Source organism: Salmo salar, chromosome 14 (genome assembly GCF_965601325.2).
Source record: "Salmo salar chromosome 14, fSalSal1, whole genome shotgun sequence".
Lineage (NCBI taxonomy): Eukaryota > Metazoa > Chordata > Actinopteri > Salmoniformes > Salmonidae > Salmo > Salmo salar.
Genome location: NC_138304.1, coordinates 34,550,055 through 34,569,289, shown reverse-complemented (window position 1 = coordinate 34,569,289; position 19,235 = coordinate 34,550,055). Strand labels below are relative to the sequence as shown.

Sequence of the window (19,235 nt, the reverse complement as noted above, 5' to 3'; positions counted from 1 at the left end):
TGTCTCAGTTGTGGAATATTGTTATGTTCATACAAATATTTACAGTGAGAGGATGTTTCTTTTTTTGCTGAGTTTATAATGTTTTACCTTTGCCTTTTCTGTGAGCGTTTGACTTTCAAAAGGATTAGATATAGCTGCCTTTGAGGTTGTTGCCTTGGGGCCAGTGTGTGATTGTGGTACGTGCCTCATCTTGCTGACATTTATGTTCTTAGTTATTTTCATACTTATTGATCTCAGGGCATAGAGATCTATAGGAAAGCTGTGGTTAGTGTGTGTTGTTATTCTGTCTACTTAGTGGGATGTTTATATGAAGATATCGTTAATATATTGGTGTGCAGTTTCAGCCGCATCAAAATACTATCATCTACAGGCTGAAACCTTTAAGGCGGGCTGAAAGGGCAAATTAATTCTGACAGTCAATTTTATATGTAGTGAATTGACTGGTTGGATTTTCTAGAGAGTTACTTTGTTCTTATCATTGCATTAGAACAATGTATGACTCATATTCAACAGCATAAACGCTAATCCTTGAATTCATTTGACATTTTAAAGTGAATCAGGTCCAGGAATTGGTGTAAAGTCGTGTTTACAAACGTTCCGCTCAACGTGACTTAGGGCCTAACCCAATGTTTTACGAGAGAAAGCCCCTAAACTGGCACCAGGAAATCTACAGGCCAAATGAGTTTAATAAGGCGTCTCAGGGGTCCATGGATGTCTGGGCTGACGATCCAGCAGCATGTTCAGGAGCACTCCAGCCACGGCTCCCTCTTCCATTTAACGTTAGGCTTTTAAAACCCTCGGACACGAGAGAGGCAGGTTCATAAACGTTTTCTGGGGAGAGACCAAATGATACATACTGCACATTAGCAGTAGTGTTCCTCCTCTTCACCCAATGCACTGGGGGACTGTTCACCTCACAGGAGGCTGGTGGCACCTGAATTGGGGAGCACGGGCTCTTGATAATGGCTGGTGTGGAATCAGTGGAATGGTATCAAACACATTGGGTTCCATGTGTTTGATTCCATTCTGTTCACTCCATTCCAGCCATTATTCTGAGCCGTCCTCCCCTCAGCAGCCTCCACTGGTTCACATACAATATGATTTTCCCTCACAACTTCATAAATCAATATTCCCCAAAGCAGAGATTGTCTAATAGCCAGGTTACCTATTGGTTTGACTACAGAGGTTAGTCACAAGCAAATAATGAGCGAATAATGATGCATGAGTTTTCTGCTGTCACTTATTATATAGCTCCCTATGATTTAAAGATGTTGACAAGGGATATTTTGAGGACAACGTGACAGATAAACTTGCTTGTCTGGGAGGAAATTCACATGCTCTTTGTTCTGCTCAATACACCAGGGCTTGACATGAACTTTTTTAGCCACCTGTCCTTCGGACAAGTAGGACTGATCTTTTACTTGTCCAAAAGCTTAAGTCACTTGTATGGTCTGTCACACCATGGGCCAAAAAGGTGACTGAACATTGCGTTTTTGATGCAAGAAACCACTTCACAAAATACAGTACATTCATTATGATCACTGGTGTTGACAATGGAACGCTGCTGGTCTCTGAACCTATGTATTGTATCTCCTGCCGTTGTGACCTTGAGCAAGGCACTTAACCACCCACAAAGTATAATACTGCACTGATAGGCTACTGTATAAAACACGTGGTCCGTCAACCGTCCATCTGGAGAGCTACTGGCTGTGAAGGATCTTCACCCAACCCTGCTCAAACACACCAGTCATCTTAGTCATCTTATCAAGGTCCTGTTGAGCAGCGGATTTTTTTGAATGTGGGGTTTTCGAGCAGGGCTGGAGCATACGCCTGCACGCACAGTAGCTCTTCTGGAATCTTCAGGAGGATGTTGGCCACCCTGCAACATTACAATTACCACCAAATACTTTTTGTCTTTATAAAATAATTCCCTCACTCAATGAACCAGGGACCAAATGGCTAAGGTGGGCGAGGTTCATTCAATATTTGTGCTTTTCAATCCCCTAAATCTCAAGAATGTGTTATAGTCAGCGAGGAATTCAGCTGGCTCTAATTATGATGAGTACACTTCTGAAGAGTGTGAAAACACACACCCACATTCACAGACACATACTGTTCACACGCACACTCACTGTGAAAAACCTTCACCCCTCCACACACTTACCACCTTGATAACATTTCAACATGGGTTCCTAGTGTAGTAATGGCTTAGTAGCAACACATTCTCTGATGTTTTGCACAAGGATTTATGTATTTTTTCAATGATTGTCTTTGGTCTGAAGAAGCCAACAGTATAACTTACAATTACCCCAACATGATGATTGCATATCACGGTGCAGATTATATCATCATTTATATGATCTTTCTCTCCTCTCCTCTCTTCTCTTCCAGGCGGTTGCATTGTACCAGGAACTACATCCACATGCACCTGTTTGTGTCCTTCATGCTCCGAGGCATCAGCATCTTCGTAAAGGACGTGGTGCTGTACTCTGGCTCTGCCCTAGAAGATATGGAGAGAGTCAGTGTGGAAGATCTCAAGTCCATCACTGAGGCTCCTCCAGCTAACAAAACCCAGTTTGTAAGTACCTAATCTTTTCTCCCCAGTCTATAGGAAGTTTGGTGCGTGAGAATAGTAGGTAGCAGGCTAATGTAGTTATTAAGTCACTGATCAAACACAACTGTGAATTATTTCCATAGAAAACTAATTCTGGAATACTTGTTGTTTACAAATTCTATAACTTGGTTGTTTTGAAAGGTCCATTGTAAATTGGTTGGATCGTTGTAAAAGGCCTTCCTCTAAGGATATAGTGATCAGTGTAATCCAGGGACTATTGGATATGACTTACTAAAGTCCTTCCAGCATTCAGTATTATGAGTCATCAGTCTTTTCATTATAATTATTATTTTTTCATTACTGTCTCTCGCAGCATTTCTAAATTACAAAAAAAAAGTCAATGCTACTGGAAAGACTTGCCTAATGATTATAAGAGAGAGAGAGAGAGAGAGAGAGAGAGAGAGAGAGAGAGAGAGAGAGAGAGAGAGAGAGAGAGAGAGAGAGAGAGAGAGAGAGAGAGAGAGAGAGAGAGAGAGAGAGAGAGAGGAGAGAGAGAGAGAGAGAGAGAGAGAGAGAGAGAGAGAGAGAGAGAGAGAGAGAGAGAGAGAGAGAGAGAGAGAGAGAGGAGAAAAGGCTAAGTCTCTCTTGGCTCGTGTGTATTATCCCTAGCTAGAGTGAGCATGCAAGGCTGAAGGAATCAGCTATGGACTTCAAAGTACAGGCAGAGGTTGGCTTCTCTCGGGGCATACACAGGCTGAACCACCAGGGATTCCCTGTTGTTTACAGTTGATCAGCATCTACAGATTGGAACAACACACAGTATTCATTAGGATTAGAATACATCTTTAATTGTACAAACCGTGATTGGAACCTAGAGGTTAAGATTTCATCCTGGACAGGCTTGAATGTTGGTTTACTCACTACAAAGTGATTTCACATTTGTCAATGTACACACTGCCCTTAGAGTTTCTGTATGTCGCACCAACCCAGCAGTAGAACTATATAACAGTGCGAAGCAAGAGTGGATTATAAGGATTCAAAATGGTTTCAGGTCACTATAAGAAGATCTAAGGCATTCTGAATTGATTCTGCGATAGACAGGTCTTGACCTTGAGACTATAGTGCCTCGATCACAACGACAGCGTCATTGCATTTTAGTTCACCAGAACTACGTTCACTTCCAATGGAACGGTGCGTTTGCCTTGCTGCATTTTGTTGCAGAGGCAGTTGCAGTGCGTTCTGTGTGGTGCATACGTTGGATTTATCGAACGTATGCGTCAAAATGTATGCGTAGACGGCTCGACAGAAATGCTGCTGCGTACCATTTTGCGCAATGATGCTGTCGGTGTGATCAAGGCGCAAGGTTCTATCTGCCCAAAGCATAGTTTTGAGATATTGAGCATAAAAGTTTTCACATGCCAGATCTCAGAACTGTTTTGTAGTGAATTCTTCTTTTGTTACCCATTAAGGTCCTCAGCTTAAAGGTACCTAAAGTGCAGAGTATGAAAATCCTGAGACATTTGTAAATCCGTGTCTTTATGGGGGTGCAATCGCGGATATAACCTTATGGCTCTGAAATGTCAATCTGGGTTCAGCCATAAGGTTCGATCTGACACTTCTGAATTAGACATGTTCAGTTTTTAAGAAGACTGTAGCTATTTGAATAGCATAAATGATAGAATAACACTATTGTATCAAGATAGAGTCAGAACACATCATCAAATACATTAAGACATTTATTATGATCCTCAGATGAATTACTGTCATCACTGAACAACGATGTGATATCATTTACTGTAAGATTTCTGACAGTGTTGTTTTTTTGTTGCTTGCGTGCCATTATTGCTGGCTAGACTAGCCTAGATCATACTTAGAGGGAGATGGCAGAGACATGCATTCTGATTAGTTTTGTATTTGTTCAGGCCTGTGATCGGATTGCAGATAGAACCTTATATCATAACGTTGAAATTGGTTCATGCAGATAGAATATTTTTTCACTTAATTAAAATGTACTTTTTCAAAATGTTTACTTCACAGAGATTTGAAAAACCATCTAAAGATCAGATAGAACCTTATAGTGCCTAGGTCTCAAGGTGTTGGAAGTCATTACTCATTCATCTACAGGTGCTTGTGACCATGAAATAGGCTGCTGTATTTAAGGATGCTTAGTAAGTTCAGTATATTTGATGTATTTGTCTGTTGTGTTTCCTTTAGATTGGCTGTAAGGTGGCAGTGACCCTGTTTCTATATTTCCTGGCTACCAACTACTATTGGATCCTAGTAGAGGGTCTGTACCTCCACAGCCTCATCTTCATGACCTTCTTCTCAGACAGGAAGTACCTCTGGGGATTCACTCTAATTGGATGGGGTGAGTGGTCACAGAATTCTTTGGAGGTTTTACTGCAGATTCACTGCTATGAAGTAAAAAAATAAGCTAAACGTACTATCCCAGACAGATGTATTAATCAATCAATTTCAAAAGCCATTCCAATGTTATAAGGTTTCGAGGAAGGTTTAGTAGAAAGCTGATAATATTGTTGATTCCACAATTATCTACAATTCATTGGTTTCACACATACTGTGTGAGTACAACTATAATCAGAACTCAAGAAGAGGTCAGAAAACTCGGCTGTACGGCTCCTGCATTGTACACACTGTGCGTATCTGTTATGTAAGCACAGCGCATACAATGTGGATGCCGTGTCACCCAATTGCATCGCTGCAAGAATCCCGAAAAACGACATTATATTAGCAGTATATTACAAGGGTAATTTTGACTTGAATCCACAATGATAATTGGAAGAAAATGACTGTATTTTGTTTTTGAATCATTGTTTGTGTGATTGCAAATAATTATGCTCTGTTCTGCAGGGGTCTCGGCTGTTTAGTAGTTTTAAGATCTTTTTTATGTTTGTTGTTGTTGATTTACAGGGGTCCCAGCTATGTTTGTGACAGTGTGGGCGAGTGTGAGAGCCACTTTGGCAGACACAGAGTAAGTACTGCGCTAAAATCCCAATTCGTTATTGATGATGTCAGCTCTAAACACATAGTACTGTACATTTGCCAGAATCTTTCATGGGAATGTGAAACAGGACCTTAGAACGTGTTCCAGAATCCTCTTAGATTCTTAGAACATTTAAGGGTGTGAGTGTACATCCTCAATTTCTTAGAAACACGCATTGCAGTATTTACACAGTAGTACCTCTCACAGGTAGATTCTGACAGTTTTCAGGGTAGGACATGTGTGTACGGAGGCAGTAGTTTGTGTACAAGGACCATGTGTAAACATTGCCATGGCTGGTTGGATAGAATTCCAGCCTAGGACTCAGAGCCTAGGAACAGACTGGAAGCACTGCCAACTTCCCCATGTGTTGTTGCTACACTAGGATAAACCGAAACAGATCAGATCCTGAAAGCGATTAGTTAAACAATTATACCTACCTGTATTAGTTTTTCATAAATGCCCTGTTTATCACTTGCAGGTGCTGGGACCTAAGTGCAGGCAATCTGAAGTGGATCGTACAAGTGCCCATTCTAACAGCAATAGTGGTAAGTAAACATGTCAATTGAAAATCTTAATTGGCGTAATGGCATTTAACGTTTTCGATTGACACGTTTACTTACCACAATTACTTACCACTATGACCACCATTTGTTTTTTGAGAGATCTAGCCTTGGTGTTCTACATTGTGTAATTTTCTGTTTTCAAAGGTGAATTTTATGCTGTTCCTGAATATAATACGAGTTCTGGCCACTAAACTTCGAGAGACAAATGCTGGCAGATGTGACACAAGACAGCAGTACAGGTAAGAAGCATTACTCTGACTGACTGCTCCTCCTTCCCTGACTGCTTTATCATGACATTTTATTATTTATATACATGTGTATTCTGTTTTATCTCCAGCATGCTGATAGAAATATAGAATCTTTATCACACCAAAACATGCCACCAGTAATGTCAGTGATACATATTACGTATGAAAATGCATAATGCAGTGAATGACCATGATAATATCAAACTTAATCTCCTCATTACAATAAATGTCACGCATAGTAAATCTAAAAATAAATGTTAAAAGTATAATAATAATAATCACATTGAAATCTGTACAGCACTGTAGATAAAAGGTACAGTAGATGATCTTTGTAGCTGGCAAAAAATGTTTTATGAGCAATGGGGCAAAATGCCAATAAATAGTGTACAAAGTGTACAAAACATGACAATCTATGTATTTCCATGACATAGACTGACCAGGTGAAAGATATGACCCCTTATTGATGTCACCTGTTAAATCCACTTCAATCAGTGTAGATGAATGGGGGGAGACAGGTTACAGAAGGGTGTTTAAGCCTTTAGACAAGACATGGAGTGTGTATGTGTACCATTCAGAGGGTGAATGGGCAAGATAAAATATTTAAGTGCCTTTGAAAGGGGTATGGTTGTAGGTGCAAGGCGCACCAGTTTGAGTGTGTCAAAAACTACAACGCTGCTGGGTTTTCAAAGCTCAACAGTTTCCTGTGTGTATCAAGAATGGTCCCCCACCCAAAGGACATCCAACCAACTTGACACAGCTGTGGGAAGCATTGGAGTCAACATTGGCCAGCATCCCTGTGGAACGCTTTTGACACCTTGACACTTTTGACACCTTGTAGAGTCCATGCCCCAAAGAATGCTGTTCTGAGGGCTAAAGGAGGAGCAACTCAATATTAGGAAGCTGTTCTGTTTTGTTCACTCAGTGTGGATTGTAAGAAAAAAGAAAAAAGAATCGTATGAACATTTGCTTGTATTTATTCAGGAAACTGTTGAAGTCTACATTGGTCCTGATGCCACTGTTTGGTGTCCACTACATAGTGTTCATGGCCATGCCTTATACTGAAGTGACTGAAGTCCCATGGCAGATACAGATGCACTATGAGATGCTATTCAATTCATTCCAGGTACCGACTTATGTTGTACAGCATGGATGGATGGATGGATGAATGAATGAATGAACAAACTAATGGACGAACTAACTAATGAATGAATGAACAAACGAACGAAAGAATGAATGAATATACTACTGCATATGGGTTTAGTCACAGGCAGCCAGCAATGGATCTGAAACGATGGGCTACTACAGTACTTTAAAAAGATCCACTAAGGGGCACTGCATCTGTTTTAGTGGTGTGCTACACATAATTAGCTATTGAGTTGTGATTAAACTGTGATGAGTTAAGATTTTGAGAGAGCACAGCTCAGTGTTTTCAGAGTAAGCAGCTGGTATCAATGACGTGAAGAAGTCACTTTAGATTGCATGGCATTCTTCCAGAGTGCTCTGGATAGATGCACAGGTCAACCTGTGAACTTTGAGGCTTAAGCAAAAATGTAATCATGTTTTTTTTTCCTTTTCAGGGATTCTTTGTTGCAATTATATATTGTTTCTGCAATGGGGAGGTAAGGACTACTTTGAACAACTTTGTTAATATATTTCTGTGAAAATGTCCGCAATGACTCATTATAGTATTTTATTTAAGACAAAATATGTAATCCTGAAAGATAATATAATGTTCAAGATAAATTGCAGTCACAGCAAGCACACACCTGAGACTCAATTATTGTATGTCACAGTAGATTAGATCTATTTACCGTAAATTCCGGACTATAAGCCGCAACATTCTTCCCAGGCTTTGAACCTCGCGGCTTAAACAATGACGCGGCTAATATATGGATTTTTCCAGCTTTAAAAAAAAAATTCTCAAAAAAAACAGTTTAGACCAACTTTTTTTTTACTGTTTAGATTAAATCGAGCGCTCTCAAACTTCCCATCATTCTGATTACGGTAGTCATTTTGTCACCCTCATCATGGCAAAGACACGGAGAAATGCATATGATGCAGCTTTCAAGTTGAAGGCGATTGATCTGGCTGTTGGAAAAGGAAATAGAGCTGCTGCACGGGAGCTTGGTCTTAATGAGTCGATGATAAGACGTTGGAAACAGCAGCGTGAGGAATTGACTCAGTGCAAAAAGACAACTAATGCTTACTGCTAATTTTGAATTTTTTGTTACAAGCCGTGTTTCATTAAAGCCTATTTATTTTTGTTACAAGCCGTGTTTCGTTAAAGCCTGTGTAAAGTTCATTTGTTTCAATGTACCGGTAGGCACCTGCGGCTTATAGACATGTGCGGCTTATTTATGTTCAAAATATATATATTTTTTTAATTCAGTGGGTGCGGCTTATATTCAGGTGCGCTTAATAGTCCGGAAATTAGTGACAATCTCATTTCTTTCCATCTTTAGGTCCAAGCGGAAATGAAGAAATCGTGGAGCAGGAGGACACTAGCCCTGGACTTTAAACGTAAAGCCCGTAGTGGCAGTAACACGTATAGTTATGGACCTATGGTGTCTCACACCAGTGTAACCAACGTCACTGCCCGGGGGCCCCTGGCACTGCACCTGACCACGCGCCTTGGGGGCCCCGTCACCGTCAACGGGCACCGGAATCTCCCGGGGTACGTGAAGAATGGTTCCATCTCCGAGCACTCCATCCCTTCCTCAGGACAGGAGTTACATGTTCCCGAAGAGGAGCAGCCATCCAGTAACGTGGCACCGCACTCTGTTGAGGAGGAGAAACCCTCACCTGTAGTGGAGGAGGAGCGGGAGACCGTCATGTGACAATCATGTGACCTCTTGCGAGAGATGGTCATGTCATGTGACCTTCAGGCAGCCAATAGCGCCTCCACTGTGAGGACGATCTCTGTAGGAATGAGTCATGGGAAAAATCTCAATTACATACTCCTTGTGTCCTCTCTCCTCGTCTCCAGAGGGACCTCTGGCTTTCTCATCCAATGAGTTTTGAAAAGGAGAAGAGGAGAGAGGATGCAAGGAGTATGCAATTGAGATCTTCCCATGAAACATAGCACCACATAGACCAGTCAAGCTTCTCAGTTGATTTTATTTCACTGCCTTCAATGTGTTGCAGCAAGTACTTTATAATGGATGAATACCAACCATGGTCTGTGGATGAACAGTAGGCTAATGTGTCTGACTGAAACAGACAGCATTGATTGTCCACAGGTCCTGTGGCTGAAGGTGTCAACCGTATACTATAGGTCCTCATTCTGGCAGGAGCATGTTAGCTTATATTAGTGTAGCAGATGGCTAAGTTAGCATACAGCTCACTAGCTCACATCTGCTACATTAGGCACTCCTAGTGATATGAGAATATGCCTGGCTGCAGTTGATTCTGCCTGTGTGGTTGGGGAGATCTCACTACGTTTCAATTTGTTTGAAAATGTGGATGTAAATTGAGATGACCCAACCCGCTTTGATGTAGCTAAAAGGGAATAAAACTCAGGTCCTCTAAACCCTCCATTCTAGTGCATCAGTTGGAGCTAGTTTGTAGTTTCAGAGGTGTGCTGGCTTCTAGAGTTGATTTATATGGCGAAAGGCCCAATGGATTACTTTTCCCCATGAGTATCAACTTTTTGTACAGTTTGTATTTTTGCTATTTAAAAGAGACTATCCTAATATTCAATGGCTATGGAAGGTTATGCTTTTTCCATGATGTGTTGATGATTACATTCTTCAATAATAATATTATATTTCACAATATATAATGCCACAAAAGGAACCGAAACTTGGAGCCCATTGGAGTCAAAACGTGATTTTCCTGCGTTTTATATATATTTCCACACTCTGAGGTTGGAATAATACTGTAAAATTGTGGAAATTATGATAATGCCATTTTAATGTAAGACGTTTGAAAAGACCGCCTGAAATTTCTACCTGTTTTGGTTAGATGGAATTTTGGCCTGCCTGGCAATATCACCATGGGGTAAGTTAGTTAATAGACCAATAAGAAAGAGAGTTCCAAACCTCTCTGCAAATAATAGCTTGTTTTCAGTTTTCCCCTCCCAACTCAGACCACTCCCAGACAGTCCTAGCAACATTCTTACTTGAGAAATTACTCTCTGCTAAGAAGGAATTTTGGTTTCAGTTTTACAATTTTAATTGAAAACAATCACAGTGTTACCCAGAAATGATTTGTTATTGAGATAAAAACATCTGCATTGGACTTTTAAGTTTTGGGAGAAATGGAGTGGTAGAGACAGCTCTAAGAGGACAACAAATAGCTATTATATAATGTAATTGTAGAAAACTACTTTATTAACGTTTTAAAGGGAGGCACCCTCTCCAAAACTCAGGGTGCAGAAAACAGAAAAAAACAGAAAAAAAAATACTGAATGTTAATTAGATGAGGAATTCCAAGGGATTCTCAAATTCCACAGGAGAATTCCCAGGGAGACTTATGAAGAGACGGTATGAAGGAACACCAGAACTGAATAGCACACAACTGTTATGTTCTATATAGTCCAGTGTTTTGCTGCTCTTTTTGTATATACAGTATGTATGCATTTGCATAGAAGTCACAATGTTTACAATGATAATAAAATCCATTCTAGCTGTGAGCTAAAATGGCATCAAAGGTCATGTAAATATATTAGAACTATAATTTGATATTTGTACAGACTGTTGAAAATGTTAAGGGATGTTGAAAATGTAGAATGATTTATATTGTATTTAGTGGTAAAAACATAGAAACTGGATACATACTGTAGGTGAGGGACAACATACTGTATGAGGATTCAGGACCATAGAGTTAAGATTTCAGTAGAATGCCTATAAGAGGTAATAACATAACATTAGACAGCTATTTACACTATACTCACATGTAATTCTGTGAATGTGGCAGTTGATAGACTTTAGGTTGATGGGAGTCAAGAACTCAATTGCACTCCGCTACTGTATATCCACATGTATACACTTTGGCCCTACAGTTCCCTCCCCCACTACTCTTTATCCACATTTATAAAGTGGGTGGTTTGAGCCCTGAATTCTGATTGGCTGAAGGTCATGGTATATCAGACCATATACCAAGAGGTATGAGGAAACATGTATTTTTACTGCTCTAATTACATTGGTAACCAGTTTATAATAGCAATAAGTCTCCTCTGGGGTTTGTGAAATATGGCTAATATACCACGGCTAAGGGCTGTGTCCAGGTACTCCGCGTTGCGTCGCACATAAGAACAGCCCTTAGCCGTGGTATATTATATTGGCCATATACCACAAATTCTCAGGCCTTATTCCTGAAGTATACACTTTGCGAAAATATGTCTAGTTACACTTCACATTTCTGTTACATCACACTGCAGTTCGCTTTCCAGACAATGTTCACGGAGTGAAGTGAAGGGTTCAAATTATTTGTTTGTTAGTTTGTCACAGAAGCAGGATGTGTGTCTTTTAGAGAGTGTCAAGTAGCCTGGTCCTATACAGTACAGTATGTGCTGTAGCCAACTCTTCTAGCATTGTCATGCCTTACTGTATGTACTGTATGTTTGGCATGAAAATGAATGAACACATAGAAAACAGAGAGGAGTTGGCTAAAGCACAAACAGACTCATTCACCAGGCTATGTGTAAAGATGCCAAGGTCCCAACACGTAATGTATGTTTCATTCCAATCCGTCCCAATAGGTCATATATGTTTTCAACCCTGTCCATCCCAATGTACGTTTCATTCCAATCCGTCCCAATAGGTCATATATGTTTTCAACCCTGTCCATCCCAATGTATGTTTCATTCCAATCCATCCCAATAGGTCATATATGTTTTCAACCCTGTCCATCCCAATGTACGTTTCATTCCAATCCGTCCCAATAGGTCATATACGTTTTCAACCCTGTCCATCCCAATGTACGTTTCATTCCAATCCGTCCCAATAGTTCATATACGTTTTCAACCCTGTCCATCCCAATGTACGTTTCATTCCAATCCGTCCCAATAGATCATATACGTTTTCAACCCTGTCCATCCCAATGTCCGTTTCATTCCCAATCCGCCCCAATAGGTCATATATGTTTTCAACCCTGTCCATCCCAATGTACGTTTCATTCCAATCCGTCCCAATAGGTCATATACGTTTTCAACCCTGTCCATCCCAATGTCCGTTTCATTCCAATCCGTCCCAATAGGTCATATACGTTTTCAACCCTGTCCATCCCAATGTACGTTTCATTCCAATCCGTCCCAATAGGTCATATAGGTTTTCAACCCTGTCCATCCCAATGTACGTTTAATTTCTGATCTCTGTGTGGCTTGCTATTTCTATTTATTGTCATGGTCTTATATGGTTAGGGCACATGATCTTTTATACTGAAGAGTAGAGCTAAATATAAAGGCGGAGATCATTTTCTGCCTCACAAAGATCTGTCGCGTGATATAAGCGTGATGTAAGGATACCATTAGAGAAAGTGTTACCTAAAGATGCCATCTAAGGCAACAAGAAAATGAAAAATACAGTAGAATATCCCCATTATCTTATACAGTGGTTATCTTAAACCAAGCTACAGCCAACAAACATGCCACTGGCAAGTAAATACGTTTGGGTGTATTATTAGTATTATGTTTTGTAGGTATGCCCGTCTGAGCTTTAACTGTCCATGTTTGATTCGGAGGGGGCAATGCTAGAGCCAGTGTTGATTAGGAAAACATTTATTAAAAAAAATATTTGAGCACTTTAAATACCCTATTATATTTCCTATTGTTGGAGCTAGGAACACAAGCATTTCACTACATCCGCAATAACATCTGCTAAATATGTGTATGTGACCAATAACATTTCATTTGATTTGATTTATTGATTGTATCATGTAAATGTATTGTTTTTTAATTCAGTATGTAAACAGGCCAATACTTAACAGAGCTAATATTGTACTCATTTTTTGAAAATTACCTCTCATGGAAGTAAAAATTACATGATATTGTCATTGTTTTTTTATTTATCTTATATTGAAAATGTGTCCGTCCTCAAGGAGATAGGAGTTGGTATTTTTCATTAATAGTCTTTATGCCATGTGTAGAGAGGGTGTGACTGTTTGAGTTTGAAATAGGACACACCATACCTGGTTGATTTCACTCAATGTCGGTTGAGTGAAGTCAATGTTGTAAATGTAAACGTGGGTTTAAAATAAAATAAAATTCCAATCTAATGTTCATCATTGTATTGTGAATAAGACATTCAAATGTACAATTGTACTGTAACTGAAGTGTTCATTGAATTTGAAACATGACTGCAATCCTATAGTAATTCTGTTCTTGTTCTAACAAGAACTTACATACAGGTTGAAGAAATTAATATGTACTTTTATTCTCATTATATACAATATTATACGCATTCCATATTTACAAAAAGTATTAAAAAATTGACGAGTAAAAAAATAAATGTGTGTTTCGGGCCCAGTGTTCACTTTTTCACAGGAGGTTTTTTGGCTCCCCCCTTTGCACCTCCTTTTGCACCTCCTCCTTTATCACCTCCTCCTTTCTCCATCTTCTTCCCTTTTACTTCACTTGCTTCTCCTTTCTTTCCTCCTTCCTTTTCACCTTTTTCTCCTTTTTTCTTAGTTGATCCCTCCTTTTCATCATCCTTTTCCTCCTTGGCACCCTTGCCCTCTTTCTTCCCCTTGGTCTTCTTTTCCCCCTTGTCACCGTCCACTTTTCCTGAGACTGTTGTTACCGCTTCTTTTTTGTCCACAACTACAGCTAGAAGGATAAAAAGCACAAGAGGGAACAATCACTTGGAGGCCGCAACAACAGCATTTGTTATCATCAAGACCTCTGACAGCAATAATATCTGGTAAGTGGAAAGGAAAATATATAATCCCGGCAAAGTGATCCCTACCTTAAGTGGGTCACAGTATTCTAATGAATGCGCCATTCTAATGAACACGGCCTATATATTCTACTAATGAGGTTTCATACGTTTACTGGGCTGGCTGGGAAACAAATTATGGGTATTTGAAATAGAAAAATATTTGATTAACTTAGTTTGAATCTACCAGAAGGCCATGAAGTACTGTAGGCAATCTGCACTCCAAAGGATTTTATAATCCTGGTAATTGATCATGACAAACATAACAATCTAAATGGCCTCTGTACTACACAGCATCACAATAACTATGTTTTTTCTATGCTATGAGTTTCGTTTGCTCCACCTCCGAGAACCAATCAAAATGTAAGGTGAACCCAGGTCAAGGAAGGAACGAGCTTCCCGCTGATGCTAGGACAGCAGAGCTCCTGTCCATCTTCTGAAAATGTTTGAAACCCTAACTCTTTAAAGAGTATCTTAAATACCCCCCGTCCCCCCCAAAAAAAAACTCCCACAAAAAATCCCCCCCCCCCCCCAAAAAAAACAATACAAATAAAAACGAACACACTCGCCTTTCATGAACTAAGACTCGCACTTCATCTTTTACTACTCACACTGACTTTGCTGATAGCTACTTTATTGAGGAAAAATGTGCTTACTATGACTGTGATATGTGGTTGTCTCACCTAGCTATCTTAAGTTGAATGGACTAACTGTGAGTCGCTCTTGATAAGAGAGTCTGCTAAATGACTAAAATGTCGAATGAGACTTTACTGCAAAGCAAATAGATCTAAAATATATAGAAATAATTCAAGACGTACAGTGCCTTGAAAAAGTATTCGCACCCCTTGAATGTTTCCTTGTTTTGTTGTGTCACTGGCCTACCTACAATACCACATAATGTCAAAGTGGAAGTGTGTTTTTAGATATTTTCACAAATTAATAAAAAATGGGGAGGGATGGTAGGCTTAGAGGGGAAGGATCATAGGGTTAGGGGAAAATAATAAAGGAAAATGCATTTAAAAAATATAAATATATATATTTGATATACAGTACCAGTCAAAAGTTCGGCAATTAACTGCAACTCAGATTGCAGCCCAAATAAACGCTTCATAGTGTTCAAGTAACAGACACATCTCAACATCAGCTGTTTAGAGGAGACTGCGTGAATCAAGCCTTCATGGTCGAATTGCAAAGAAACATCTACTACTAAAGGACACCAATAAGAAGAGACTTGCTTGGGCCAAGAAACACGAGAAATGGACATTAGACCGATGGAAATCTGTCCTTTGGTCTGATGAGTCCAAATTTGAAATTTTTGGTTCCAACCGCTGTATCTTTGTGAGACGCAGAGTAGGTGAACGGATGATGTCCGCATGTGTGGTTCCCACGGTGAAGCATGGAGGCGGAGGTGTGATGGTGTGGGGGTGCTTTGCTGGTGACACTGTCTGTGATTTATTTAGAATTCAGGGCACACTTAACCAGCATGGCTACCACAGCATTCTGCAGCAATACGCCATCCCATCTGGTTTGCACTTAGTGGGACTATCATTTGTTTTTCAACAGGACAATGACCCAAAACACACCTCCAGGCTCTGTATGGGCTATTTGACCAATAGTGATGGAGTGCTGCATCAGATGACCTAGCCTCCACAATCACCCAACCGCAACCCAATTGAGATGGTTTGGGATGAGTTGGACTGCAGCGTGAAGGAAAAGCAGCCAACAAGTGCTCAACATATGTGGGAACTCCTTCAAGACTGTTGGAAAAGCATTCCAGGTGACTACCGCATGAAGTTGGTTGAGAGAATGCCAAGAGTGTGCAAAGCTGTCATCAAGGCAAAGGGTGGCTACTTTGAAAAATCTAAAATATATTTTGATTTGTTTAACACGTTTTTAGTTACTACATGATTCCATATGTTTTATTTCACCGTTTTTATGTCTTCACTATTATTTTACAATGTAGAAAATAGTAAAAAATTAAGAAAAACCCTTGAGTGAGTAGGTGTGTCCAAACGTTTGACTGGTACTGTATATACAGTTGAAGTCGTAAGTGTACATACACTTAGGTTGGAGTCATTAAAACTCGTTTTTCAACCACTCCACAAATTTCTTGATAACAAACTATGGTTTTGGCAAGTCGTTTAGGACATCAATTTTGTGCATGACACAAGTAATTTTTCCAACAATTGTTTACAGAGAGATTATTTCACTTATAATTCACTGTATCACAATTCCAGTGGGTCAGAAGTTTACATTCACTAAGTTGACTGTGCCTTTAAACAGCTTGGAAAATTCCAGAAAATAATGTCATTGCTTTAGAAGCTTCTGATAGGCTAACTGACACAATATGAGTCAATTGGCTGTGTACCTGTGGATGTTTCAAGGCCTACCTTCAAACTCAGTGCCTCTTTGCTTGACATCATGGGAAAATCAAAAGAAATCAGCCAAGACCTCAGAAAAGAATTGTAGACCTCCACAAGTCTGGTTCATCCTTGGGAGCAATTTCCAAACACATGAAGGTACCACGTTCATCTGCACAAACAATAGTACGCACGTATAAACACCATGGGACCAAGCAGCCGTCATACCACTCAGGAAGGAGATGCGTTCTGTCTCCTAGAGATGAACGTACTTTGGTTTGAAAAGTGCAAATCAATCCCAGAACAACAGCAAAGGACCTTGTGAAGATGCTGGAGGAAACAGGTACAAAAGTATCTATATCCACAGTAAAACAAGTCCTAGATCAACATAACCTGAAAGGCCGCTCAGCAAGGAAGAAGCCACTGCTCCAAAACTGCCATAAAAAAGCGAGACTGCGGTTTGCAAGTGCACATGGGGACAAAGATCGTACTTTTTGGAGAAATGTCCTCTGGTCTGATGAAACAAAAATATAACTTTTGGGCCATAATGACCTTCGTTATGTTTGGAGTAAAAAGGGGGAGGCTTGCAAGCCGAAGAGCACCATCCCAACCGTGAAGCACGGGGGTGGCAGCATCATGTTGTGTGGGTGCTTTTCTGTAGGAGGGTCTGGTGCTCTTCACAAAATAGATGGCATCATGAGCAAGGAAAAGTATGTGGATATATTGAAATATTGAAGCAACATCTCAAGACATCAGTCAGGATGTTAAAGCTTGGTTGCAAATGGGTCTTCCAAATGGACAATGACCCCAATTATACTTCCAAAGTTGTGACAAAATGGCTTAAGGACAACAAAGTCAAGGTATTGGAATGGCCATCACAAAATCCTGACCTCAATCCTGTAGAAAATGTGTGGGCAGAACTGAAAAAGCGTGTGCGAGCAAGGAGGCCTACAAACCTGACTCAGTTACACCAGCTCTGTCAGGAGGAATGGGCCAAAATTCACCCAACTTATTGTTGGATGCTTGTGGAAGGCTACCCAAAACGTTTGACCCAAGTTAAACAATTTAAAGCCGAATTCTACCAAATACTAATTGAGTGTATGTACATTTCTGACCCCCTGGGAATGTAATGAAAGAAATAAAAGCTGAAATAAATCATTCTCTCTAATATTATTTTGACATTTCACATTCTTACAATATAGTGGTGATCCTAACTGACCTATAACAGGGAATTTTTGCTCGGATTAAATGTCAGGAATTGTGAAAAACGGAGTTTAAATGTATTTGGCTAAGGTGTATGTAAACTTCCGACTTCAACTGTATGTGGTTGTCTAGCGATGATCAACAACCAATTTGACAGAGCTTGAGGATTTTTTTTACAATAATGGGAAAATTTGTACAATCCAGGTGGGCAAAGCTCTTAGAGACTAACCCAGAATGACTCTCAGCTGTAATCACTGCCAAGGGTGATTCTAACATGTATCGTCTCAGGGGTGTTCATTCTCAATAAATTTGCAAAAATGTATTGAAACATATTTTCACTTTGTCATGTTTTTTTGTGTAGATGGGTAAGAAAAACAATCTATTGAATCCATTTTTAATTCAACAATAACGCAACAAAATGTGGACTAAGTAAAGGGGTATGAATACTTTCTGAAGGCAATATAGATGGTTATATCCCTTCCTGGATCCAGCATATCCATTGACATGTATTTATTCATTGTTTTACATGTATTTATTCATTGTTTCTAAAGTCAAATGGCATTTTGAGATAGAGGAAAGATGAAAGTATTGAAACTATTTAGATGAAGACAAAGCTGTTTATATCCCATCTGTTACAGCTAAACATGTGAATCAGCATGAAGACAGACACAGTGTGCATGTCTTACAATGTCCCCTCCATGCATGAGAGGATTTCTGTAATGAAAAATTAAACAGCTCCCACAATCTAGAGCTGTGAAGATTGCGAGGATTGCCTACTGAATTCCCCCTTCCTCAATAACAGCCATGGTAACACCCTGGGTGTGCTAGTTCCTTCTCTAGGGGAAACCACTGCTGAGAGGGAGAGGATACTGCTGCTTCTTAGTACACCTTCTTAAAGCAATTGAGCGGGACCTTAAGCGCAACAAATGCGTAAAATATTGTATGAATTGGATTCGTAACATATCATAGGAATTGCACCAAAAAAAGGATGTAACATACAGGAAATGGATGACGTAGTACACGATTGTGCAACATTTTCGGGGACCCGTTTTGGTTCGTGAGCAGTACTTTCAAAGCTACTGGCTAAAATTATACAAAACTTGTATAATGCATCTTGAATACAGTAACAGAGGAGCAAACACAGAGAAATAGAATGGACATCCCCATTCAAGTCAATGATGGCATAATGGGTGGACTGGCAGCCATTTTGAGTGAACCCATTGGAGCAAAGCAGGAAGTAAAAACAGGAAGTAAAAGTAGGAAGTGTACCCATCAATCTGTGCTGTGATTTGTTGATTCAACTCAACTAACATTACAAAAATACATTCCATTATATGAGCCACATCAGTTAACATAATTTGAATGAACATTCTACATTACATCCAAGATGGCGTAGCAGTCAGATGTCTTTTGTCCTCGTCTTGTCGTG

General features: G+C 39.8%; 1 protein-coding gene across 1 annotated transcript in view; it reads left to right on the top strand.

Moving 5' to 3' along the window:
- LOC106569329 (parathyroid hormone/parathyroid hormone-related peptide receptor) overlaps positions 1-13,584 on the top strand; it is a 70,386-nt gene extending 56,802 nt beyond the window's left edge. The window contains exons 6-13 of the mRNA XM_014140569.3: positions 2,392-2,578; positions 4,769-4,922; positions 5,486-5,546; positions 6,037-6,103; positions 6,266-6,360; positions 7,351-7,492; positions 7,947-7,988; positions 8,832-13,584. Of these exons, the coding sequence (XP_013996044.1) occupies positions 2,392-2,578; positions 4,769-4,922; positions 5,486-5,546; positions 6,037-6,103; positions 6,266-6,360; positions 7,351-7,492; positions 7,947-7,988; positions 8,832-9,206 (1,123 nt within the window). The 3' untranslated portion in view covers positions 9,207-13,584. The remainder of the gene's footprint in view (positions 1-2,391; positions 2,579-4,768; positions 4,923-5,485; positions 5,547-6,036; positions 6,104-6,265; positions 6,361-7,350; positions 7,493-7,946; positions 7,989-8,831) is intronic.
- The last annotated feature ends 5,651 nt before the right edge of the window (positions 13,585-19,235 follow it).